Below are 27,586 nucleotides of genomic sequence, written 5' to 3'. Positions count from 1 at the left end.
TATTTTTAATAGAAGGGCTAGAACCTGTGTTGTTACTGTGGAATACACAAAAAACACACTTTAAGCTGAGAATTTATCCCAACACTTTACTAATAAAGGACTTTAAATAGATGACACCTGTTTTGTGATTCTTATTCACAATACATACTGTAACAGTTGTACAGAAGCAACCAACATGGCCTGGCAGCCTGGCAGCATCTTCCCTCGTCTGCAAGACACCTATTTTCAGAAAGTTCTTCATCATATTCACATGTTTAGAGGGAGGAAAAGTGTTTAGTTTTCAGGAACAAGACACACTGTAAAGAGTTACAATAACAGGATATGGATGTGATGCATACAGGATTTCCAGCTTAGTCTGATTTAAGTTATGCCATTCTTTAAAAGGGTTTTAGCTCAACAAATCTATCAGGCATACATTAGTGAAATTAATGTGACATTACATGAAACACATACATATTAGACATTAAATTCATTTTACATGTGTGTCTATGTGTCTACATCATAGACTGTATGATGGGGACATCTACTGGTGACTCTGGATAGACAACGTGAAGTCGATAAAATGTCTTGTAGCTGTAACACTTTTCAAAAATATTAATTAATACCATTTAGATAAAATTAACCCAGTATATATCACACTAACGAGCTGAATGTAGCTGTTTCTGAAGCTGTGGGCGGCAGATTAATTCACAAAATTCAAACACGTTTGATTTTTATTTTGACGGTTTAATGTTACTTCCAGGTCACCTTGCAATCCGTTTGTGGTTTTATTCATGGTTTTATTACATTTAATTATTAGCTTTAACTTACTTTTATGAAAACGAGTCGTTTCCTGACTTTGATTCACTTGATTTTCAATATTTAAAAAAAACAGAATCAGTTTCCGATTTTTTTTTAAATCTTGATTGAAAATGAAAAAACAAGCTATTCGTGTGTTTTTTTCTTCATTTTTGGTTCAAAATGAAGACACAGAAAAAGGGCTATTTGCATGTTTTTTTGTTTTTCAGTGACAGCTAGGAAAATGAATTTTATTTTGTCAACCCTAACCCAAGCGACAATGTTTACTACATTTCCCATAATCCCCTCCTTCGTGCTTCCTGGTTAGATTACACGTAGCATCACTGCTGTCTGTGTTTAGATCCGCAGGGAGATCTGAACACACACTTAATTCATGTATGTAAGGTTGTTGGTCACTCATGTGAACGTGTACGTGTACTTTAACTAGAATGACGTGACAGCGGCGCCCCTTGCCGTCTTTGATGTCATATGTAAGCTAAGCTAAGTTAGCGTGCTAACTCAGCGTTAGCGCAGCTAGCAGATAGTTGTGTCGTTTGCCATTTTTACAAGATGTATACTTTATTGTCTGGATTATATAAGTATATGTTCCAGAAGGATGAATACTGTGTGTTGATCCTGGGACTGGATAATGCCGGGAAAACGGTACGTTGATGTTCCACCCACTGACAGTTATGCTATGGTTTGTAATGCTAACAACAGTAATGCTAACAATAGTAATGCTAGCTGTTATTCTCCTCATTGAAACTAGCTGTGGTCGTCTTGCTTCTTCCTGCCCTGTAAGACTTCAGACCAGCTTCAAGAAGTCGATTTCGTAGTGGAATTATTGGAAACACTTTATTACTTGAGTAAATTAGAAAATGAGGCCTGATAATGAAAACATGTTTATTATACTTCACAAGCTGCACATACTGTATTTGGGTCATTGCAGAATTAATATTGTAGGAAGGACAGTGCTTCCATGACCGTTACTGTAAATATTAAAAAGTGTGTTCGGGAAGAGGCCTGTATTTTCAGGATGTTGCATTATTGTCCTGAGCTTGACAGTGGTGATTTTTTTCCTCTTCTTTGTATTCCTTCTCTTCAGGTGGATGGATTGACAGTGGGAGTATCCCTGTTGTCTGCTGTATGGTCACCACCTCAGTCTAATTTACTCCGTGCTCTGACCGTCTCTCTCTCTCTCTCTCTCTCTGCAGACCTTCCTGGAACAAACCAAGACAAAGTTCAGTAAGAACTACAAGGGAATGAATTTGTCAAAGATCACGACTACAGTTGGTTTGAACAGTAAGTGAATGCTGCAGTATGACTACAGTTGTAATTAGATGTGATGAGCATATTAACCATCCCTTTACAATTTAAAGGTGCTTCACTTTACTGTTTACACGTCTTCTAAATCAACATGACAGGGTTCTGTTTCTGTGTATAATAACTACTCACCAAAACACTGTGATCCTAGTATTTTGAATGTATAATTGCAGTGTTCAGGTTGAGGTAGCAGGCTCCAGTCACTCTTTCTTCATTTGACTCTATCTTGTCCCAATACTGCCTGTCTTTTAGTTCACAGTAGGGCATTTAATTCCTCTGGCTTTATTCTATATTTTCTAAGGTGTTTATGGATGTCTCACTTTCCCCCACAGTTGGAACGATCGATGTGGGAAAAGCTCGTCTGATGTTCTGGGATCTGGGAGGTCAGGAGGAGCTTCAGTCTCTGTGGGACAAAGTGAGTAGGTTAACCCTAACCCTCCTGAGAAGACACAACTCATGCCTGGAAGAACGGAGCTGTGTTTCTAAAACTACTTTACATCTGTAAATGCATGTCAAGATCCATCGGCTAATGTTCTGAGAAAGAAATGGAAAAGTTGGAAAAAACAGTCAAAGAAGTTGTTTTTACAAACCTTTACTGGGGTCTCTCCATCTCAAATCAGCAGTTTCTGCTTGACTATCTCTGATTAGAATTTTTCATGGCATGAAGTATGCATATTAATTAAGATATTTGTATATTTTAGCTTGTTGTAAAAAGCACTTTGTAGTTTTAAAAAAAATCTTGACCACCCTCTTTTGAAATTTTAGGCTGCATTTGGATGACAACATGTCAGCAACTCTTAGAGACAAAAGCCTGAAATTTATCATCATGCCACTGATTCAGAATCTGCTGTATTGGACAGGTATAATTCTGATTATGGGTGAGTTGAAATATGAAAAGAACTGAAGCTGTCATGAAAAGTCCCGTCTTTGAGCACAAATCAGTAAAACTACTGATAATGCAGAAATCAACTAATGAGATTTTGTAAACCATCCGTTGTTTGTCACAAAATAAAACATATGGAATCCTTTATACTGTGAAGTATTAGGTCCAAAATAAAACAAAAAGTAATTTTGGTTAAACTTTGATTTTGTACCTTAAAAAACAGCAAGAAAAGCACTCAGAGATCAGTCCTCCTCCAAGGCTGCTCCCATATGTCAGAAATGCTGCGTTTGTTTATTAGTTATTGATGATCAAAAGTCACAACAACATTTAATATAGATGGACCCACAAACAAAATGACCTGAGCACAGGTGTGAATGAACTTGTGCTGCATACAGCTGTGTGTTCTGCATGTGTACGTTATGTACAGACACTGAATCACGTGACCTAAATATGTAGCAGGTGGTGGGAGCTGATGGGACTCAGAAACACCCCCACAGTTTAATCACTTGTTCCCTGGATCATTTCTGATGGATAAGTCCTGATAAGTTCTCAGAGGTGGATTTGTAGTAGGATCACAATCAGCTGATGTAGTGTTCACTGGTTGTCATGGTTACAGTGACACCGTGCTGCTATCCAGCAATGATACGGAAATCTTTAATAAATCCGTGGATCCAGACTATAAGCTGCATCACTGCTAGAATCTGATCACTCAGAAAGTTTTTGCTAAATCATTGTAAAATGTCTCAGATACCATTTGAAATATCCATAGTTTATGATTAGAAGAAAGCTTCAAACCATAGACTGTATATAAAGATGGACGTAGCATCTGGCTCCAGAATTGAAGTCAACCTGGAAGTGTCAAAAACTTGCAATATCACGCCGTCCGCTTGGGTTGGCTCCAAGAAGCTTTTTCTCCATAGACCCCAATTCATTTATGGAAAAAATAAAATGTGATAGACTGATGTTCTACAGCTCAGGATTTTTTCCCGTTAGTTTTCATGGTCAAAATGAGAGATCAGGTGGCCGATCTTAAAATAAATCAATACTGAATTTAAAATAAATCGTTAAAGTTGGTGGAGCCAGGGGACGTGGCTATACTTGATAGACAGCAACAGAAGCCTCTGCGGTAAAATGTGGGCGGGATAAGAGAGTCCTCAGCCAATCCTGCCCCTAGTTTCTCTCCGGTCCAGTCTGTTTGATGACGCTTTTTACGTCACTGGCTCCAAAAAATCCAAAACGGCGACCAGGAAGTAGCAAAATCCAGGCTTCATTTTCTCGGCATTGAAACCAACGGGTGACATCACGGTTAGTTTACGCCTGCTTCAAACAAATCAACAGTAGTCAAACAGACGCCTCCTGATGGTTAAAGGTGGAATATCGTTGTATCCAATCAGAGTAAACCGGTCACCTGACAGTTTTCATGTGTAAAATGAGAGACGTGAAGGTATGAGTTTACTGATAAACTCCTGATCATCTTAGATTTTCTACATTAAGCTGTAGCTCAGTGAATTCAGCTGGAGGTGGCTGCAGATAAAACAGACTGAAGAGTTCATGGCATAATTCAGCACATATTCAGCCACGTTTCCAGAGTATCAGCCAAAGAAAATCTAAATGAATGCATGTTTCTGTCCACTCATGTGGTTATGTGGAGTGGATTGATCAGCAGTCAGGTGAAGAAGAAGACACAAAGAAGAATACTCTTATAGGAGGTCTAATCTGGGCTCATCTGATGTTTTCATGTCCTCATATTCCGAATACCTTCAACACTTCAATGCTTCAGTTTCACCTTATGGCATTCTGTTTAAATACATCAACTTTTCCTCCTCAGTCATGTGTAACACTTGATTTTTTTCTTTCCCCACCCCCAATTGTTGGAGCTTTTACTTTTTTCTCTTTCGGAAAATGTGCCCATAAACAGGTGACTGGAAGCACATTTAATGTAAAACAATGAAATAAAATGGTGTTAAAGGCAGCCAGAACCATCTGTCAGACAGCATGTGTTATCTTGAGGAAACATTAAGCCTTGTGTGATATTCGTGCTGGCCTGAACTGAACAAACAAATCTTTTTTACATGTTCTTTTGTGAGGTTTGCCATGGTACATGTCTACAAGAAACAGCGATGTGTTCAGACTCAAATGTTTGACATGACAAACGCTTGTTTTCGCCGGATCATTGTAATTTTTAAGTAACTGACAAGTAAATATATGGAAGGACCTGACATCTGCAATAATGTTGAAACTCTTTAGCTCAGCGTGACAGACTGCCTGCTGGTTAAACATGGCTGTATGAGCCGACTCAGTGCTGAAACCTTTAACAAGCCTGTATACCTGAACTGACTGCTGCTGACACTAGTCACTGCAGCACTAAAAACATCTACATGTAATCCTTTACCTCCTCCAGTCATAACATACAGGAGGTCTCTGCTTAGGAACGGAACTCCATTATAAGTCGATTTTTGTCGCAAGTCGGAACTCCAGCTAAAATGTAACCACAGCCGTTCTGTGCATCATGTTATGATCAGTTTTTCATAAAATCATGAATACCAATGACTTTCATGCACGTATGAATCATTTTACTTGAAGATAACAGAATATTGTAAAGGACAGATACTGTTGCTGATGTTGAGGTTTCAATGTTTATTGTTCCAGATTTACCTAATGTCAGTGAACATACCATGTTTAGTTAGCTCACCTCTGATTGGCTGAGAGTCAGCAGTAGAAAGAGCTGGGAACGGCAGCTAATTCTGGATCTAAGTTATGGGGTTTTTCTAGTTATTCTGGAGCTAAGTTATGGGGTTTTTCTAGTTATTCTGGAGCTAAGTTATGGGGTTTTTCTAGTTATTCTGGAACTAAGTTATGGGGTTTTTCTAGTTATTCTGGATCTAAGTTATGGGGTTTTTCTAGTTATTCTGGAGCTAAGTTATGGGGTTTTTCTAGTTATTCTGGAGCTAAGTTATGGGGTTTTTCTACTTATTCTGGAGCTAAGTTATGGGGTTTTTCTAGTTATTCTGGATCTAAGTTATGGGGTTTTTCTAGTTATTCTGGAGCTAAGTTATGGGTTTTTCTAGTTCTTCTTGATCTAAGTTATAGGTTTTTCTAGTTCTTCTGGATCTAAGTTGTGGGGTTTTTTCTAGTTATTCTGGAGCTAAGTTATGGGTTTTTCTAGTTCTTCTGGATCTAAGTTATGGGTTTTTTCTACTTATTCTGGAGCTAAGTTATGGGTTTTTTCTAGTTATTCTGGAGCTAAGTTATGGGGTTTTTCTAGTTATTCTGGATCTAAGTTATGGGGTTTTTCTAGTTATTCTGGATCTAAGTTATGGGGTTTTTCTGGTTATTCTGGATCTAAGTTATGGGGTTTTCTACTTATTCTGGAGCTAAGTTATGGGGTTTTTCTAGTTATTCTGGATTTAAGTTATGGGGTTTTCTAGTTATTCTGGATCTAAGTTATGGGTTTTTCTAGTTCTTCTGGCGTTGGCTGTGGTCCACAGTATCCTGTGTGAAGGTTCAATAAACCAGCAGAGAACCAGATAAAGTCTCACTCATTCATCACAGAGGGTTGCTACAACATGTTGACCTGTTTTTACATCTTGATCCATGTTGGTCGGTGTTTCTGTTCCCAGTGTTTTATTCAATCTAAATTCACTTCCATGGAGACGGCTTTCCTTTTCTTCCAAGCATCAGAAGAGTCTGACTTACGCTGGGAGCCATAATGAAGGACAAAAAGTTAGTGAATGCAGCACAATCCAAGGTGGAGTACAACCAGAGAATGGAAACAAAGGAGTCTGACAGCACTGCGTGACGACGTATTCATCCGCTCCGCTCATCAGCTAATTCCATGTAACCAGTTCTGACGATGAAACGCTGTAGGTCGAGGACGCCGTAAACTGAGGACCTCCTGTATTTAGTGAGAAACAATTCTCAACATGAACTTTTGGATTTTTCATCCCACCTTCTATCGTCATGGTCTCAGTCAGCCCAGAAGCCTCCTCTGATGTGCTGTTTGTCTTCTCTGTGTTTATCTTCAGTACTACGCTGAGTCCCATGGAGTGATCTATGTGATAGATTCCACTGATGAAGAGCGCCTGTCAGAATCTAAGGAGGCCTTTGGTGAGTGGTGTTTGTCTGCTGTATTCTGAATAAAATGGGTTGTGTCTGTAAAATAATGGCATTCTGGTCGACAGGTTTGTGTCTGTTGTAGTTGAATCAGTAATTAAAGTCTGGTCTCCTGCAGAGAAAATGATCAGCAGCGAGGCTCTGGAAGGCGTTCCTCTCCTGGTACTCGCCAACAAGCAAGACGTACCGGTATGAATACACATTATTCTCTGTGTTTTGTCCTTCTATCCACGCTAAGATAACATTTGTTTCAGCAATACGTTAAGTATATCAAGTCAAAATTCAAAAACACCTCTTATTTCATAATATATTAAAAATCTTGAGGTTGTGTGGTGTTGGCTGGACTTTAGAAGGCTTCACTTCAGGGTTTCTGATGGATCCTTTTTATTATGTTCTGTTTTCTAAATTCAGTAGCTGAATTGTCTTAATAATTACACCACTGAGTAGAAACTAGAGTAATTAGTTACCCTGTGGTGTGCACGGTGGTTCTGGCAGCTTTGTTGTTGCTGACCCTGCCTTCAGTCATGTGTTGTGTCTGCTCTGTCCCTAGAACTGTCTGTCAGTGCCGGACATTAAGACAGCCTTCAGCGACTGTGCCCCGAAGATCGGCAAGCGTGACTGTTTAGTCCAGCCGTGTACGGCCCTCACAGGGTAAGACTCAAATACAAGCTGGTCCAGCACATGCTGCTGGCTGCAGGGGGTTAACATGTGGTACATGTAGAGTGAGCACAGTGCTAACCTTGATGGCATGCTATGAGTGAAGGACTAGTGCTCTGGCAAACATCAGATGGAGCTTCTAGAGTTTTCCCTCCATGAGAGCCAGCAGGTCAGAACAAACAGACCAATGAAGAAGCTGTGCCATGTCCTGACTCCTGTTCCACCCCTTATTCTAACTGTTTTTATTTTTTGTTTTGTTTTTGAAAGTTTATTTTCAACATTAAAAAAAAAGCAACAAAAGACAATGGATAAATTTCTCAAAAAGGAATGGGAAGACGTCCAAGTTTCTAATCCCACCGCTTCTCCTTACATGATGATTGCAGATCTATTCATTCTGCTTCTTCAAAATGCTACCATTTATAAGCAGTAATAATCCATCCATCCATTATCTACACACCACTTCATCCTCATCAGGGTCATGGGGCTGGAGTCTATCCAGCTGACTGAAGGTGAAGGTAGGAGACACCTGGACAGGTAACAGTCTGTCACAGGACTACACATGGAGACAAACAATCACACCTACAGACAGTTTAGAATCACCAATTAACCTCAGCATGTTTCAGGTAGGGGCTGCACAGTGGATAGTGGTTAGCACTGTCGTCTTGCAGCAAGAAGATCCCCAGTTCAAATCCCGGCCTGGGATCTTTCTGCATGGAGTTTGCATGTTCTCCCTGTGCATGCGTGGGTTTTCTCCAGGTACTCCAACTTCCTCCCACAGTCCAAAAACATGCTGAGGTTAATTGGTTACTCTAAATTGTCCGTAGGTGTGAATGTGAGTGTGATTGTGTGTCTGTATATGTAGCCCTGTGACAGACTGGTGACCTGTCCAGGGTGTCCCCTGCCTTCACCTGAGTCAGCTGGGATAGACTCCAGCACCCCCCGTGACCCTAGTGAGGATAAAGCGGTGTATAGAGAATGGATGGATGGATGTTTGTGGACTGTGGGAGGAAGCTGGAGAACCTGGAGAAAAGCCACACATGTACAGGAAAACATGGAGACTCCATGAAGGAAGATCCCAGGAAGGCCGGGACACAAACCGGGGATCTTCTTGCTGCAAGACGAAAGTGCTGACCACTGACCCACTGTGCAGCCCCTGACAATAATAATATTATTATTGTTATTATTAATAATAACAAGTGCACATGATTTAGCATAGATATACACCAATATGTCCACTTACATACAAAAGGACCTAACAACATCAAATCACAGCAGAAAGAACAGACTGAGCTAATAATATGCATAAATAAATTAAGAGAACAAATTATTAAAGAAATAAATAGTTACTTGTCACGCCTCACTTCATCCCTGTATTCTGTGAAAACGTCATCTTTGTATTTAGTTTTGAACTGCTGAATGTTTGGACGTTGTTTTATCTCCTCACCCAGACTGTTCCAGACTTTTACCCCACAGAATGAAACAGAGAATCTTCTTCTGGACCTGAGCGCTTACAGCCAGTTGTCTTGATGAACCAGTTCCTGAACAGTGTCCTATGTAACGTTTTGGTGTTGCAGGGACGGAGTGAACGAAGGCATTGAGTGGATGGTGAAGTGTGTGGTCAGGAACATCCACCGGCCGCCCAGACAGAAGGACATCACATAATCACAACCATCATCACCTCCTGGTGTGATTTGGACTGGAACTTTCTCCTAAAGGACATTCCGTGTAAACCCTGGAGCCGATGACTCTCCTCATGTTTCCTGTGACGTTGAACGGCTTGGATTTCTACTTTTAGAGTGCAGCAGTATTTTATCACCAAGCATAACTCCACATCTGCCTCTTTGCACTTGCTGTGGTTTCTTCTGCTTCTTCAGACTGAGCTGCTGCCTGTACGGACCTCCACTGACACCTTCTCACATAAAATACACACAGCTTTCATAAAGGGTTACCTGTTTTTTATCTAATTCACGGAGCAATGTTCAGTTCACATTTTTAGTTGGAATGGAAGAAAACGATCCTCTTGTGTCAACAGATAGTAATACTGCAGCAGCAGCTGTGTTTCAGACAGGAACAGAAGCTTTTGGAGTGTGTTGTGTTGGTTGGTCAATCTTTTACTCTTTTTCACCACATCTGCTCATTCGCTGTCACATCAGCAGTTCAGCCTGTCGTCCCTTCCCAGCATTCAGTGTTTGGTCAGACTCTTTGTGCTGTTTGTGTCGTCTGAATGAGTGGAGAGCAGTTCTACCTTGTCCTGTGACTTCAACACTGTTTCTGTGACTCTGTGAGGTCAATCAGGACACGACCCCAACCCCATAAACACAATATAAACAGCACAGCGCCTCTGCTGGCAGGAAGGACAGAAGGGATGCCACAAACTATTAGTAGTTCTGACACACATGGAAATGAGAGTACCAGCATTAGCCAGAAACCACAAGTATGTCCAAATACATGTATGTGTGAATTAGTCCAACATTCTGATCTGAAGTGAGCCTGGAACCATCATGGAGCTGATTTGTTTGATCTGCAGAAGAGCCTCTGTAGAAGAGGCTGGAGTGGAGAGAGGATTTCTGGAGAAGGCCTCAGTGTACAGATACGGCTCAGAAGATATCTCTAAATGTGTGACTTTGATCAACGGCATTAGTTTGATTCTCCACAGAACGAGGGTTCTGTTTTTACTTGTCAACATGTTTCAAGCTATTGTAGTGTCATATTATGGATTTACAGCTACGATAGCATGAGCACCTGTTGGACAGATGAGTAGAAATCAGTCTGATGAGTTCTTCTGTTCTAACATGGAGATCTAAAACTCATGTGGTCCATGTTTTGGAGGAAAAGGAGAGTAGCTACTGTAAGTCCAGTGCTGTATATTGTTGTGTGTTTGTGTTGCTTTGCTCAGTGAAGCTCCATGCAGGAACCCAACAGTCCTTCCAGATGTGTGCTCTTCTCTGCAGCCTTTGGCCTCTGTAAATTATCCATAGTTGGGTTTCTTACTGATTTAGTTTGACTTACTCTGGAAATGTTAAAATGCATAATTTGTGGAGACACTACAGGTGGCTGGGTAACTGGATATGAACTCTACGAAGCCTGAATGCACAAAGTGTGCTGAATGGATGCATGAAGTACGAACCTTCTGCCAGTCACATCAACTGTGTTAAACAGGTTGTTATAATAAAACTCTCAGTTCAACAAACCAGAACTTGTCTCGTCTGTATTTCAGATAGTGGATAGGAACTACAGCTGCAGCCAAAATTATTCAGTGCCAATTTGGGTTTTAAGCACTATCTACAACTTTTAAGTTGTTTGGAATAAATTTAACATACAAGTGGATTTTAAACAGCTGAGTGTAACCAATAATACAAGGGTTTTCTCTGAATTCCACGCAAAATGTTAATTTTAATAACTAGTGCAGTTCCAAAATTACTACTAATGACAAGTGTCTTTAAAACTTGCTGGAGCATTTTATGACAGTTATAACCTTTTGCAAATAAGATATTTAACCAAACAATGCCTTCTGGTAATCCAAACGAAGAATCTGAGACTCTAGTTGAGATTTAATCCAAACTCTGCCCTACAGATGAACATGGAGGAAGTCAAGACTGTAATTTAGACAGAACTGACAGTCAGGTTTGAATTTCATGTTGTTACCTGCTTGAAGACTAATGAACGATGTGCTGCTCTGCTGTGGAAGGTGAACAAAGGAGAGGGACACAACAATTGAAATGAGTTTATTCCTAAAAAATCAGTGCAGACAGAAGAACAGGAGAACACAGAAACATCATCTGGACTTGAACAAAGCCCAAAATCTCCTTAACACAAAAACCTGATGTAATGAACATATTTTAACTCCACAGATCAGACTTCAGCAGTAGAATAGGACCAGCCGTGATGGACTGATGATGACACCTGGAGCGTATGAACTGTGACTGCATGTGTGACAGCTGTCCTGGTAGATCCTCATCCGTTCTGTCTTCAGACCAGGCTCAGCTGTGACTATCAGTGCTTCATCTACTTACTGCTGTGGTGTGTGCTCTCTTCAGAATTAGTCTGCAGAGGTAAGACTCCAGCAAAGAGCAGCTAGAAGCATCAAACTAACTTCAGCTCCTGCAGTAAGGCTCTGTGATGTTTAGGGACACCACGTCCTGCTGGCTGCTGCTGAACACAGACTACAGTCATCTAATGCTGGTTTATCAGCACCAAAGCTTGGACATCAGAGTTTCAGTGAATAAACCCTATCAGCCCTGGGACAGCCACAGGAGGGGACAATAAGGTTTCACTGGTGGCCATTTAAAGTTGGACATACATGAGTAAAACATGTGGCTGCCCAAAATGAAGAAATGCATCATAAATAAACAAAAGGAACCAAACAAGTACTGAATATTCCTCGTGTGTGGAACACAGATAGTCCCAGAGGAGACCAGATATGGGATCAGTGCCAGCAGAGCGCAGAATGATGATCACAGAGTTTATAAAGATAAAGAAAAAGCAGCAGACCAACTCATACACAGCTACTCTATCACAGGCTCATCTGCACCAGCACCAGCAGAAACAACATGAATGATCTGTGATGACTGCAAACATTCCAGCTGGAGTCCTGTGTCAACACAAAGGAAGAGAAAAACAGACATTATGGGTTGTCCTCAGGAACTGATTGATGGTCATTATTGATGAGAAGAGAAAATGGGACTTAAGAACGATAGAAACGTTTTATTTGCTTTAATTTCATGTGATGTATGCAGGTGGTACTTTTCTCTTTCAGGTAAAAGTGCCTGAGGTGAAATGGTCCAAGCTGGTTTTACTTCTGTTAAAAATGTTCTCTTAACCATCCATCCATCCATTATCTGTACATCATTTAGTCCTCATCAGGGTCATGGGGGTGGAGTCTATCCAGCTGACTGAGGGTGAAGATGGGACACCTGGACAGGTAACAGTCTGTCACAGGGCTACACATAGAGACACACAATCACACTCACATTCACACCTACAGACAATTTAGAATCACCAGTTAACCTCAGCATGTTTGTGGACTGTGGGAGGAAGCTGGAGAACCTGGAGAAAAGCCACACATGTGCAGGAGAACATGGAGACTCCATGCAGGAAGATCCAGGAAGGAACCAAGGATCTAGCAACAAGGTGACAGTGCTAACCACTACACAGCCCTCTTTTAATCGTATTTCTCATATTTATTTTCTTTTATTTTCTGGTTACTTTGCACAGACTTGACAGTTTCAGACTCTGTTCCTGGCCTTACAGGATGCTCATTTCATTCAACAAAGCACCTGGGTCATTCCAGGTTAAATGAGCAGATATTCCTTGGGGGTGTTGCTGCACCATCTTCAAATTATTCCTAAATGTGCCATTAGAGAGTCACAAAAGTACTTTCTATGCTAAATTGTAGGCCTGTAGCTCAAATAGTTTCTGATTTGTGAGGGTCTGAAATTTTCAGAATTTGTTCTATAAAAAGCCTCACCAGCATTTTTTGCATCTTTAAGTGTTTATTTGTCAGCCTGTAGACATACCAGAGAGCTGTGAGTTGGTAAACAAGGCCTCTGCATGTAGCTAGTGCCCCACAAACATCCCCAGGTGTTTCCCTACACTCTGCAGGCTGTGGGGGCTTGATAAAAATGCTAAAAATTAAGAGACACCTACTCACGAGTGGAGTTTGGGACCTTGAAAGTACTAGAAACACTGCACAGAAGTGTTCTAACACCCCTGGGTTCCATTCTACACAAACTTGTGTGATAACTTAGCAAACTGGAGCTTTCTAGGTACCTCAGTTTGGAAAATATGAGCTCCCAAAGTTGGACGAGATTTTTAATTGGCTGTTTTTGGGGGCAAAAATCTCATTGTGGGACAGGTACCAGAGACCCCAAATTTTTCTACAAGACAGTTCCATCTGTCTTCTATCACTGTACAAAAAAGCAGCAGTGTTATATTTGTAGTTACTGAGATATTCTTACTCAAAATGGCATGGGTGATGTCACAATGGGTTTTTGCTTTTCACTACTTTAAATTGGGATACAAGTATTAGTAGTCATTCCAATGGTAGTATTATGTATGTTTGGTTCTTTGTTAAAGGTGACTACCTTCAAAAAGAGTAATGGTAGAACTTAGGTATACCTAAGTTATACCATTACACGTTTTGAGGGTAGTCACCTTTAACAACTAACATTTCAAAAAGAACAAAACATACATAATACTACCATTGGAATGACTACTAATACTAGTATCCCAATTTAAAGTAGTGAAAGGCATTTTTATCAAGCCCCCATGGCCTGCAGAGTGTAGGGAAACACCTGGGGATGTTTGTGGGGCACTAGCTACATGCAGAGGCCTTGTTTACCAACTCACAGCTCTCTGGTATGTCTAGAGGCTGACAAATAAACACTTAAAGATGGAAAAAAAAAACGCTGGCGAGGCTTTTTATAGCCCAAATTCTGAAAATTTCAGACCCCACAACTCAGAAACTATTTGAGCTACAGGTCTACAATTTAGCATAGAAAGTACTTTTGTGACTGTCTAATGGCATACACATTTAGGAATAATTTGAAAATGGTGCAGCAACCACCATCTGGTGAAACCACATGGAATGACCCACCTGACTGTCTGGTCCGATATGATACGTAAAGATTATAACAGCTTGTTGTAGTGCATTTATAATATCTACTACAGGTTACATCACATCTAGCAATAAAGACATTTATAACATTACTGATGATGAGGAATTATCATTTTTTAAATTCCTAACTGGCTGATTTAGAGATACACTCTTAAAAATAAAGACATTTTAGCTTTTGGTTGGAGTAATACAAACATTTTATCTCTGAAAGTAGTTGTAGTTCTACAGTAATATAGTTAGTACTATAAGAAGTTAGAGGTAGCCCAGAGAATTCTTAAGTTTGCTAAGAGTATACTTAAACACCCGTACTAGCAGGCTGTAGACGGTACGCAGTGAACTGTTTCATACATTTCAGTGCAGTGTGTCAGATGTAGTAATCCAGGAATAGAAGGACATCCTGCCACATCTGGGTGCTTTTTACAGTCTACAAGCCGTGTTTTCTGGCCCACAATCCTCTACACTGTGGGAAATGTGTCACGTATGCCACATTATCTTGACCAACCAAAAGCACTCAAATAACAGCTTCTTTCACACTACACTTACAGTGGCTTTATGTGTCAGACATCATGGCCTGAGTCACAATACCCTGTTGAAGCAGCATTCATCTACTGGAAGAATGCTGCATTCAGAAGTAAGAAAATAAAAATAAAAGGATGTGATTTGGAATGCAGCACCACTCCCCTGTAAGAAGTCTGGCTGTTTATGCAGACATTTTGATTACAGTAACACAGAGTTTAACAAAAGAAGGTATATATCCTCTGACAACAAGCTTGGACTTGTTTTGACCAGGTGATGTCCTTTAACACATAGAAAATGAGTTTGTAGGACAGTTTTCTTTAATCTGCGTAATATTGTAAAAATCAGGAGCGTTTTGTCTCAGTGATGCTGAGAAACCAGTCCATGCATTTGTAATCTTTAGACTGGACTACTGTAATTCCAGTTATCAGGAGTCCCCATAGTTCTCTTACAAACCTCCAGCTGATCCTAAACGCTGCAGCCACAGTTATGACAGGAATCAATAACAGAGATCATATTCTCCCATTTTTGCTTCTCTTCATTGGCTCCCTGTAAAATCCTATTTAAAATCCTGCTTCTCACATCTAAAACTCTTAATAAGTAGCTCCATCATATCTTAAAGATCTTATTGTGTCATATCATCCTAACAGAGTCCTTCACACTCAGGCTGCAGGATTTCTTGCAGTTCCAGAGTTTCCAGAAGCAGAATGGGAGGCAGAGCCTTCAGTTATCAGCTCCTCTGTTGTGGAATCAGCTTCAGGAGGCAGACAGCCTGTCTACTTTAAGATTAGGATTAAAACTTTTCTCTTTGATACAGCTTATAGTTGGGGCTGCTTGGGATCACCTGAGCTGTCCCTTAGTTATGCTGCTGTAGGTTTAGACTGCTGGGGGATTCCCATGATGCACTGGGCTCCTCTCCTCTCTCTCCATACTCTGCTAAACCACCACTACAGATCACTAACTGTGTGTTTTCTCTCTCTGTAGTTTGTGTTCTCTCTTTGGGTGTCTCTGGAGCTACATATCTCTGTTCTGCAGTTTCTGGACTCACTGACCTCCAAAATGTTTGTTGTCTTTCTGGTGAGGCTGAGAACTTTCTGAAATATCCTCATATCTGTAGATTCATGTGATGTCCTGAGACCAAGAACAGATTCAAAGAAAAGTCCAAAATCTAAAGTTTCAGAAACATGGCAGGATTCAAACACAGGCAACCAGTGCAGACAGGCAGCAGAAAGCAGAAAGGACAGAAATCCACGGGTACACGATGCTTCAAAAACACAGAAAATTAGTCAGAAAAACACAAGTTAGGAACACATACAGCTCATTCACAAGAAACAAAGACTATCTGGCAACGGGAACAGAACTGTCGAAGTAAAAATATACTGTGATGATTGGCTGATCGAACAAGTAAGACTGTAAATGCATGGAAACAAAGCCTACGCACTAAAACAGTAAGCGTCGTCACAATAACATCTGTCAGCAAGAAAAAGCTTCAGCCCCCGCAACTGATCAGAAGGTATAGAAAACAGACTGATGGATGTCCCTCCTTGTTCCTCACTAACAGTTACTTTCAGTGTTAAGATCTTTCTTCCTTCTCAGGAACTTTTACCCCTCTGAATACCCAAACCCACCAGTAGGTGTTAAAGGCATGTGGTCTTTAAAAAGCAGCACTAAACCTACAACTTTATCACACTATCATACTACACTATGAACAGAGAGAACAGATGGATTTTCAACTTTCAGACAGTCTTTGAACTCATCATGTGGAAAGTCAACAAATGTAAGCTAAATTCAAGATTTTTTTTAAATTCTACACACTTCATTCAAAACACTTCCAAAAATTGCCGCAGATATTTAGCTAACTGTTGATGTCATTGACCTGGTCAGAAGCTAAACCCGAGTTAAAGTACAGGATGTGTTTCCTCCATACAGAAATGAGGTCAGGACTAAAACAGGTAAGACTGAGAGTAAAATTAAACAGACTTGTATTTACCATTTACAAGATCTGTGTAATCTGGGATCTGAAAAATGAAGCCAATGGACCAGAGATCTGATTGTATAGAAAACATACAGCACTGTTTGTTTTGTAAATCCTGGTTCCATCTAGAAGAAAACAGACAGTAACTCAAACTATACTTCAGGCCAAGGCTACCTTTAGTCCAGTTTCAACAAACAAAGATGGTGATGACCAAATGCCAAACTGAAGGCTTCATACTGGCTGTCCTCCACTGTTCCTATCTGTCCCTGTCTGTCCCGATCTGCCCCCCCACTGTCCCTATCTGTCCCCCATTGTCCCTGTCTGTGCCCCATTGTCCCAATCAGTCCCATCTGTCCCTGTCTGTCCCAATCTGTCTCTGTCTCTGTCTGTCCCTATCTGCCCCCCCACTGCCCCTATCAGTCCCTATCTGTCCCTATAAACTGGAAAATTTAGGTGAGACAAATAGTTTGGCTGTTTCTCATCACTAGATGTAAATACTGATCTAAATACACCCTCCACCTAACACACAACCAGACAAATAATACAAATAAACTGTCATTTCGCTCAACTCAGCCAGAGACAGAAAACAGTGGAACTTTCTTTTCAAAGTCTTTGTTTTCTGCTCTAGATCTGCTACTGACTGGTATAAATGTGCTGATTTTTCTGGGTTTGGGTTCTACTTAATGAACTCAGGCTACTATGTTTTATTTCTATTTGTTTCGGGGCCTCGCTGTGTATCTGTAGCTGGTAACCACCTGCTGATTCTCTCCTTGTTTCTGTTTATTAACAACCTCCGTCTGACACATTTGCACGGCTTTTTAACATAAGACCCTTTTTATTTTTTACATCTATGCTTTGAATGAGAAGCATAAAATAAATGTATGCATAAAACATGGGTGAAAACAGCACATTTTGAAGAGGATAGTTACCATCACAGCTCTGTATTTCAGTCCTGGATGACCTCTGCCTCTCATTAATAAAACAGACGCTTCCATTTACACTTACTGTCGTCACTCCAGAATATCAGCCAGCTTTTCATGGTAAAACTCATAGTTTTCTTTGCAGTCCTCCCACAGGTTCAGAGGCTGGTCATCGCTCTCCACGAATGTGTCCCAGGTGTAGGAGAAGTCGAGAGGCTTCATCATCCTCAGCTTACAGCCGGCAGCATGCAGCGCCTTCAGCCCAGCCTGGATCTCCTCTTCCTCCCACTCAAACAGTCGAGCAGCAAAGATACTCAGCTTTAGGTTCTTCCTGGACTTCAACACTTCAGCTATTTTAGCAGTGCAGGCAGAGCAGGGACTGGAGGACACATACCTGAGGAGAAGAGAAAAATATCGGTTTCAGTGCATTTTACAAAATTAAGAAATTGTTGCTGATTATGAAGTTCATGTCAACATAAAACTACAACTCATCATGTTACCTGCATGTATTCTGATTGTTTCGTAGTTTGTTAAAGCTGTATGTCTGTATCTATGACAACAGAAACATAATAAATCTGATATCTTAATAAATCTAACTGCTTGTGATCCTGAAATGTGCAAAATTGCACAAGGGTTTTCTAATCATCAATGAGCCTTTCAGCACCATTAGCTAACACAATGTAGCATTAGAACACAGGAGTGATGGTTGCTGGAAATGTTCCTCTGTACCCCTATGGAGATATTCCATTAAACATCAGACGTTTACAGCTACAATAGTCATTTACCACATTAACTATGTCTACCCTGGATTTATCATTCATTTAATGCTATCTTCACTGAAAAAGCTGCTGTATTTTTCAAAAATAAGGACATTTCTAAGTGACCCAAACTGTTGACCCTCGTGTAAATGTGCATAGAAACGCAGGTGACAAAATATTCAGTCATAAGAAAAAGCAGAAATGGTCTAGACTGAAATAAGTTGTGTATAAAGTATGTACCAGGTGATGGTACACTTGGTTGCAGGGTCACAGTGTGGCAGACACTGTGTGAAGAAGGCCTCCTCAGCATGAGTCCCAGCATGTTCATCCTCCAGGAAGCCTCTCAGAAGCCCATCCATCATGTTCCCTCTGTCCACTAAGTAACACAGGATGGTTTTGTTGCGGCCCGAGGAGTATTCAACATTCTTGAACTGGAACTTAAACACAAAAGGATCTATCCGATCTCTGTGTGAAACAATGAATGACAAACAGTTTTAATGGTCACATCCTGACCTGAGGCTGTATTAATTCTATCTACAAAACAGATCCATGTCTCCAGTTTTGTTTTGTTTTTTAGGAATAATCTCTTCCACAAAAAGGAAGACAACAACAGCTGACAGCAGATGGACCGCCAGACCTGAACATGGTTCAGGGGAGCGATTACATTACAATATAATGCTTAAAAAAAGCATAATTTCTGCTGTCTGAGCAGAAAAAATAAACTAACAAATACAAATCTGGCAGCAGGGGCATCTAACCTGAAGAGACAGATGTCTCAGAACTGCAGTCGAGGGCCAAATGGTTTATCAGTAACTTCAAATCAGTGGTAATTTTAGCACCTAAATGTTGTTTTCAGTGTGACTGTCATTTCTGTGTCATGATGTCAGTTGTTTTTGGTGCCAGTCATTGGTTCAGTTCACACAGAGTCTGGATTAAAAGTACCCAAAGACTCACGGCTTCAAGAGTAAGACAGTTCTTCAGATCGTCACAAAACGACTAAAATAACTGCAATATCAGAAACATGGAGTAATGCTGATAAATGACTGAGAAATGGATGATATGGATTTAAATTATAAACAGGAAGAACATAAGTGGAGGAGGAGTGTCCCTATATGTGGACAATGACTTGGATTATAAAGTAGTAGACAATATGGCAGCTGTTACTGACAGCTTATTAGAATGAATAACAATTAAAATCTGTAAAGAAATAAAGAAAAATGTGATAATAAGTGTCAGGACTCGGTCCTGTCATGTCAGCCACGGACCGTTTTATTGTTTTTATGTTGTCCATGCCAAGCCTCAGGTCTGATTTTATCTGGTGATAATGCCATGTGTTTTATGTGTGTTTTGCTCTGGTCCATCTTTCCTTTCCGGCTCTTTCTCTCTGGAAACTAGGTCAGAGTAGCTCCAGCAGCAGCTGGAGCTACTCTCGTCGTTAAGCCAGCACTGGTCAGAGCAGCTGATCCTTATCCCTCATCAATCCATCCTTGACAATAAAAGACCGGTTCAGACGCCCATTTGACGCCGGATTGTTGTACTACTAACCCAGTTAGTTACTCTGCCAGCCAAACTAAGTTTTGAAACTTGTCTTAGTTATTGAACTTCTCTGAGGAAATTCCAAGAGAATAATCCTGTTGTCTTCCTTTCATCAGCTTCAGCTGCTCAGAACCTGGAGACCCGGAACCAGCCACAGCGTGGACCACAGCCTGAACAACGACTACGAGCAACCCACGGGTCATCACGGCTCCGGACCACAGCCTGGACCACCGCAAGGATATCCCACAGCCAAGATCAAGCCAGAGCCACAGCCAAGAGGTCTCCACAGCCCAGACCAAGTCCGAATCTCCGCCAAGAACTCACAACGCCACGACCCAAGCCCTGACCCACATGCAACACTCCATCCTCTACAAATAAAATCCTTCAACTAGATCCATTCCGGTTCTTGTTCTTGCACCGCTTCCACCGACACAGCGTAACAGAACAATCCGGCCAAAAATGGAAGTGGAGAACATGGAACCGGGACCGGACCAACCGGCCTCCCCCCAGATCATGCATGCAGTTTCCATACATGGACAATTACTGGGCCAGCACAGCAAGACTCTGAAAGATCTGGTGGAAGCCGGCAATCACGTTACATCCCAGCTCCAGAATTTATCGGACCAGATGTCCCAGGTAGCCGCCGCACCCGTAGTACTGGATCGCCATAGCCAGGCTCTTCAAGAACTCGGGGCTTCCAGCCGCCTGTTATCAGACCAAATTGGAAACATCAACACCCAGTTACAACAGATTACCACTGTGTTGACCCAGCTCTCCAGCTCACAGCCCCCTCTTGTCCTCCCACCGAATCCACCACCGCCGATCCCGGAAATGAATCCTTCACCGCCGGGAATATACCGAGAACCCAAGATACCTAAGCCAGAACGCTACGCTGGGGATCAGGGCGCGTGTGGAGACTTTTTAATGCAGGTATCTTTAGTTTTCAGCTCACAGCCACAGACTTTCCGCACAGATGAGCAAAGGATCTCCTATACTCTGAGTTTGCTGACCGGAGCGGCGCTTCGGTGGGGATCGGCGGTGTGGCAGAACAAACGGCCTGCCTGCGCCTCATACACGGCTTTCACCGATGAGATGAAGCGAGCCTTTGATCATCCCGTTCGCGGACCCGATGCCATGAAGAGACTGGGGAACCTGTACCAAGGAGGACTGAGTGTAGCAGAGTATGCCGTGGAATTCAGGACGCTAGCGGCTCAAGTGGATTGGAATGATTCAGCCCTTCGATTCCAGTTCCTTCGAGGGTTAAGCAAGGAATTAAAAGACGAAATGGCCCGTCGAGACGAAGCGGCAGACCTGAATACTCTCATAGATCAGGCGATCATTCAGGACAACAGACTGCGCGAAAGAAGAGAGAGAGAAGAAACTCACCAGCTCTCAGGTTCCTCGCTTTCCCCTCCCAGTCCAGCCCCGTCCCGGTCCTCGGCCAAGCGGCTCAAGTTCCGCTGGGTCCCAGACCTCGTCTTCACGTACGTATCCCTCAGCCCAGTTGTCCCCGACGCCTGGGGAGGAGCCCATGCAGCTGGGTCGGGCTAGCCTCACCCCAGAGGAACGAGCAGAGCGATTGAAACGAGGAGCCTGCTTCTATTGTGGTGTACGGGGACACCTGGTGGCATTTTGCCCGACCAAGCCGGGAAACGGCTCGGCTCACCACGGTCTGGGGAGATCCGGGTGAGCCAAGTTTCAGTTTCCTCTCCACCGACCAACCTCCGGGTGTCAGCCTCACTTCGGTGGGGAAGACACCAGTCCATAGTCGAAGCACTGGTGGATTCTGGCGCTGAGGGTAATTTTATTGACGCAGCCCTAGTTAGCCAGTTGGATTTGCCAACAGAGCCTATTAATCCACCGCTAAGCGTCCTGTCGCTTAACGGTCGCCGTCTAGCTCGGGTTAGCTCGCAAACGGGTCCAGTCTCGCTTAGAATCTCGGGTAATCATGTTGAATCCCTCAGTTTCCGCATTATGCCAAGTCTGAATTCTCCGGTGGTCCTGGGTTATCCATGGCTTAGCTTGCATAACCCACAGATTGACTGGAGATTAGGGAAAATTCTAACGTGGCACACAGACTGCCATGCTTCATGTCTGGTGTCAGCCCAAGCTCCAGGTCGCTCTCGTCTCAAAGAATCCATTTCACCTCCTGATCTGACCTCCGTACCCGCCGAATATCATAATTTAGCATCCATTTTCGACAAGGACCGCGCCATGTCTCTGCCTCCTCACAGACCTTACGATTGCGCCATAGACCTCTTGCCAGGGGCTCCCTTACCTAGCGGAAGACTGTACAACCTTTCGAGACCTGAAAAATCCGCTATGGAGACTTACATTAAAGACTCTTTGGCTGCTGGTCTGATTCGTCCGTCCACTTCTCCAGTCGGAGCTGGTACCTTCTTCGTGGGGAAGAAGGACGGAGGTCTCAGACCTTGTGTAGATTACAAGAAACTAAATGATATCACGGTCCGTAACAAATATTCTCTCCCTCTCTTAGACTCAGCATTCACTCCTCTGCATGGTGCCTCAGTGTTTACTAAGTTGGATCTTAGAAATGCTTACCACCTGGTGCGGATACGGGAGGGGGACGAGTGGAAGACGGCCTTCAACACTCCTTTTGGACATTATGAGTATCGAGTCATGCCATTCGGATTGATGAATGCCCCGGCCGTCTTCCAACACCTTATCAACGACGTACTGCGGGACTTCCTGAACCGGTTCGTCTTCGTGTACCTTGATGACATCCTGGTTTTCTCCCGCGACCTGGAGGAGCACCGTCGACACGTGAGAAAGGTTCCCGAGCGATTGCTCGAGAACCGCCTCTTTGTAAAAGCTGAGAAGTGTGTGTTTCATGTGTCGGCGGTGTCCTTCTTAGGTTACATCATCTCCGCGGGGGAGGTCGGGATGGATCCAGCCAAAGTTGCGGCGGTGGTGGATTGGCCGGAGCCCGGGGACCGCAAGCAGCTTCAGCGGTTCCTGGGCTTCGCCAATTTCTACCGTCGCTTCATCTGTAATTACAGTCAGATCGCGTCTCCTCTCACTGCACTCACGTCCGCTGCCCGTCCGTTCGTTTGGTCTTCTGAAGCCAATGACGCCTTCCTGAAACTAAAATCCCTGTTTGTCTCTTCTCCTGTCCTAGTTCAGCCAGACCCATCCCGACAGTTTATTGTAGAGGTCGACGCCTCGGACACCGGAGTAGGGGCGGTGCTGTCTCAACGGGCCGGTGGAGATGGCAGGATCCATCCTTGTGCCTTCTTTTCGCGCAAGCTGTCCCCAGCGGAAAAGAATTACGACGTTGGTAACCGTGAACTGCTGGCGGTTAAATTGGCGTTGGAAGAATGGCGGCATTGGCTGGAGGGGGCCGAACTGCCATTCTTGGTCTGGACAGACCACAAGAACCTCCAGTATCTACAAACCGCCAAGAGACTAAACCCAAGACAAGCCAGGTGGTCATTGTTCTTTGACCGTTTTCAGTTTACCTTGGCCTATCGTCCGGGAACCCGCAATGGGAAACCAGACGCCCTGTCACGTATTAATTCCAGAGGGCAATCTTCAAAAACTCCTGAACCCATCCTGTCCCCTTGCCACCTGGCTTGCATCACCTGGAACGTTGAATCCGTGGTCGAACGGGCTCGACGGAACCAAGTGTTTCCAGAAGCCGGTCCACCAGGAACTATGTTCGTTCCCGAAGCCGCCCGCTCTGAGGTCTTGCAATGGGCTCACTCCAGTCGTTTGGCCTGCCACCCAGGGGAGCTTAGGACACTGTCGGTCCTGAGGCGGCGGTTCTGGTGGCCTACCATGGCTGGTGACAGCCGGCAATTTGTCTCTGCCTGCTCCGTCTGTGCCCAGAACAAGACCTCTACTCAGCCGGACCCCGGTCTTCTTCATCCTTTGGCTATCCCACGACGACCATGGTCCCACATAGCCTTGGACTTTGTCACTGGTTTGCCACCTTCACGCGGTCATACGGTCATATTATCAGTCATCGATCGTTTCTCTAAGTTTGCCCATTTAGTTCCCCTGAAGAAACTCCCATCAGCCAAGGACACTGCTGAACTTTTGGTTCATCACGTTTTCCGGGCCCATGGGATTCCCCGGGACATCGTTTCTGACCGGGGTCCTCAGTTTACTTCGGCTGTCTGGAAGGCCTTTTGCTTGGCTCTCGGGGCCACGGTTAGCTTGTCGTCTGGCTTCCATCCTCAGAGTAACGGCCAGACGGAGCGGCTGAACCAGTCCATGGAGGCCGCCCTTAGATGTATGTCGTCTAGGGAACCCGACTCCTGGACGGAACAGCTCCCCTGGGTGGAGTATGCTCATAACACCCTGCCCAGCGCCGCTACCGGGATGTCACCCTTCCAGTGTGTTCACGGTTACCAACCTCCCTTGTTTCCGGACCTGGAAAAGGATATTGAAGTTCCTTCTGTCGAAGCTCATCTCCGCCGGTGCGCACGCACCTGGCGTCATGCACGCGCCGCTCTCCTCCGGGCATCGCGTCGGTCTCAGGACCAAGTCAACCGTCGTCGGTCCGAGGCGCCGACCTACTTCCCCGGTCAGCGCGTCTGGCTGCGAGCTCAGCATCTTCCTCTTCGGGCCTCTCCCGGGAAACTCTCGCCTCGATTCGTCGGTCCCTTCACGGTATCCAGGATCATTAATCCTGTCTCTGTTCGGTTGGATCTGCCCTCGTCCATGAAGGTTCACCCCACCTTCCATGTGTCCCAGCTCAAGCCGGTTCGGGAAGCCCTGCTGGCCCCTCCCGTTCCCGTTCCCCCCCCCCCCTCGCATGCTGGACGGCGGCCCGGTTTACTCGGTTTCGCGCTTGTTGGGTGTCCGCCGCCGGGGTCGGGGTCTCCAGTACCTGGTGGACTGGGAGGGTTATGGTCCTGCGGACCGACAGTGGGTCCCCGCGGCCCGTATTTTGGACCCCTCCCTCATTCGGGATTTCCATCGTGCCCGTCCTGACGGGCCGTCTAGGGCGCCGGGTGGCGTCCGTTGAGTGGGGGGTACTGTCAGGACTCGGTCCTGTCATGTCAGCCACGGACCGTTTTATTGTTTTTATGTTGTCCATGCCAAGCCTCAGGTCTGATTTTATCTGGTGATAATGCCATGTGTTTTATGTGTGTTTTGCTCTGGTCCATCTTTCCTTTCCGGCTCTTTCTCTCTGGAAACTAGGTCAGAGTAGCTCCAGCAGCAGCTGGAGCTACTCTCGTCGTTAAGCCAGCACTGGTCAGAGCAGCTGATCCTTATCCCTCATCAATCCATCCTTGACAATAAAAGACCGGTTCAGACGCCCATTTGACGCCGGATTGTTGTACTACTAACCCAGTTAGTTACTCTGCCAGCCAAACTAAGTTTTGAAACTTGTCTTAGTTATTGAACTTCTCTGAGGAAATTCCAAGAGAATAATCCTGTTGTCTTCCTTTCATCAGCTTCAGCTGCTCAGAACCTGGAGACCCGGAACCAGCCACAGCGTGGACCACAGCCTGAACAACGACTACGAGCAACCCACGGGTCATCACGGCTCCGGACCACAGCCTGGACCACCGCAAGGATATCCCACAGCCAAGATCAAGCCAGAGCCACAGCCAAGAGGTCTCCACAGCCCAGACCAAGTCCGAATCTCCGCCAAGAACTCACAATGCCACGACCCAAGCCCTGACCCACATGCAACACTCCATCCTCTACAAATAAAATCCTTCAACTAGATCCATTCCGGTTCTTGTTCTTGCACCGCTTCCACCGACACAGCGTAACAATAAGCTGTGTATACAGAGCACCAGGATCAAGTATGGAAGCATTTAAGGACTTGGTGGAAGAAATGTTTTCTAAAACCAATCAAAAGCTTTTCTTCATCTGTGGTAGTTCTAACATTGATCTGCTGGATGCAAATAAGCATCAAATAACTGAAGAATTTGTCAGTACAATGTACAGTATGAGCTTATATTCATAAATCACCAGACCCAGCAGAACCACATCCCACAGCATCACTACATATTCACCAACGACACTGAAAACAATCCAGCGAGCGACTATTGATCAGTGACATCAGCGATCAATACCAGTTATTACAGAAGAAAACACTCTGATGGAAAACACAGAGGAAACTATGAATGCATTGAAGGAAGACCTAACAGCACCAAACTGGGAAACTCTATATGAAGGAAAAGATGTAGAAAACACATAATACCTTCCTAAGAATATTCACATTGTTATATGATAAGAAACTGTCCAATAAAACTATACAGCAGAAAGCAAAAACACACAGATGGACCATGGAGGACAAACAAAAATACAGTCTAGAGAATTCATCAAACAAAGAATTAAAGAAGCAGAAGATAAATATAAAAATAGAGTAACTGTCTAACATACTTCTGTAATTTATCATTCAAACCCGTTAATTTCCAAATGAAGTGAAAACAGCAAAAGTTGTATAAAACTGGGGATAGACAATACTTCATATTACACGCCTGTTTCTTTGATTCCACACTTCTCCAAAATCCTATAAAAACTATTCATGAACAGATTAGACAGCCTCACAAATAAAGATAAACTACTCTCTGATTCAGGTCAAACATCACTGGCTTTAACAGAATCAACTGAGTAAATCACAAACAGTCTACAGTAGGAGTATTTATTGATTTAAAAACAGCCCTAGAACCATAAACCAGAACATATTAATCACGAAAGTAGAACGGTCTGAGATCAGGGGGTGAAAAGTTCCTGAATGGACAGAAAACTATCAGTGGAGTTGGACAGCGTTCATCATAATGTAGCCGCAAGGGGACACAGGCCAGTGTCTTATTGTGCCGGTCCCAAGCCCGGATAAATACAGAGGGTTGTATCAGGAAGGGCATCCGATGTAAAGCTTTGGCCAAATCAAACATGCGAATCAAATGTATGACTTCCATACCAGATCGGCCGAGGCCCGGCTTAACAACGACCGCCATCGGTGCTGTCGACCTACAGGGTGCCGGTGGACAATGGACGACTGTTGGTCGAAGAAGGAGGGGAGGAAGGTGTGTTCATAGGAAGAGAGAGAAGAGGAACACCAAGAGTCTAGGACTGAGAGTAGGGACTTTGAATGTTGGAATCATGACAGGAAAAGACAGAGCTGGTTGACATGATGCAGAGGAGGAAGGTGGACATACTGTGTGTCCAGGAGACCAGGTGGAAAGGTAGTAAAGCTAGAAGTTTAGGAACAGGGTTCAAGTTGTTCTACCGTGGTGTAGATAGGAAGAGAAATGGAGTAGGAGTTATCTTGAAAGAGGAGTTTGTTAGGAATGTCCTGGAGGTAAAAAGAGTGTCAGATGGAGTGATGAGCCTGAAGCTAGAAATCGAAGGTGTGATGTTCAATGTTGTTAGTGGGTATGCTCCACAGGTAGGATGTAAGCTGGAGGAGAAGCAGAAATTCTGGTTGGACCTTGATGAAGTGATGCAGAGCATCCCTAGAAGTGAGAGAGTTGTCATTGGTGCAGACTTCAATGGACATGTTGGTGCAGGAAACAGAGATGATGA

At 43.5% G+C, this 27,586-nt stretch overlaps 2 protein-coding genes across 3 annotated transcripts in view; one reads left to right on the top strand and one right to left on the bottom strand.

The window, feature by feature from the left end:
* Nucleotides 1-1,075: 1,075 nt before the first annotated feature.
* On the top strand, nt 1,076-10,943 carry arfrp1 (ADP-ribosylation factor related protein 1). Its single transcript, XM_022214833.2, has 7 exons — nt 1,076-1,440; nt 1,992-2,079; nt 2,433-2,515; nt 7,009-7,090; nt 7,215-7,285; nt 7,647-7,747; nt 9,328-10,943. The coding sequence occupies exons 1-7, from the start codon at nt 1,348-1,350 to the stop codon at nt 9,413-9,415; spliced, it is 606 nt and encodes a 201-aa protein (XP_022070525.1). The 5' UTR covers nt 1,076-1,347; the 3' UTR covers nt 9,416-10,943.
* Nucleotides 10,944-11,462: 519 nt separating this feature from the next.
* Nucleotides 11,463-27,586, bottom strand: part of LOC127533935 (C->U-editing enzyme APOBEC-2-like) — a 33,448-nt gene continuing 17,324 nt past the window's right edge. For both annotated transcript variants that reach the window (XM_051948095.1, XM_051948096.1), the window contains exons 3-5: nt 18,779-19,003; nt 17,866-18,174; nt 11,463-12,344 (exon numbers count right to left, since the gene is read on the bottom strand). In XM_051948095.1, coding sequence (XP_051804055.1) covers nt 17,871-18,174; nt 18,779-19,003 — 529 coding nt within the window. In that variant the 3' untranslated portion in view covers nt 11,463-12,344; nt 17,866-17,870. The remainder of the gene's footprint in view (nt 12,345-17,865; nt 18,175-18,778; nt 19,004-27,586) is intronic.

Source organism: Acanthochromis polyacanthus, chromosome 5, assembly GCF_021347895.1.
Source record: "Acanthochromis polyacanthus isolate Apoly-LR-REF ecotype Palm Island chromosome 5, KAUST_Apoly_ChrSc, whole genome shotgun sequence".
NCBI lineage: Eukaryota > Metazoa > Chordata > Actinopteri > Pomacentridae > Acanthochromis > Acanthochromis polyacanthus.
The sequence above is the reverse complement of the archived record's forward strand: the minus strand, read 5'-3'. Positions and strand labels throughout refer to the sequence as shown.

Bases quoted from the DNA above. Each gene is read 5' to 3' on its own strand.
- arfrp1 (XM_022214833.2), top strand. From the start codon at position 1,348: ATGTATACTTTATTGTCTGGATTATATAAGTATATGTTCCAGAAGGAT. The intron at 2,080-2,432 runs GTAAGTGAATGC...TTTCCCCCACAG, and splicing joins GACTACAGTTGGTTTGAACA to TTGGAACGATCGATGTGGGA. The intron at 7,748-9,327 runs GTAAGACTCAAA...TTGGTGTTGCAG, and splicing joins CCGTGTACGGCCCTCACAGG to GGACGGAGTGAACGAAGGCA.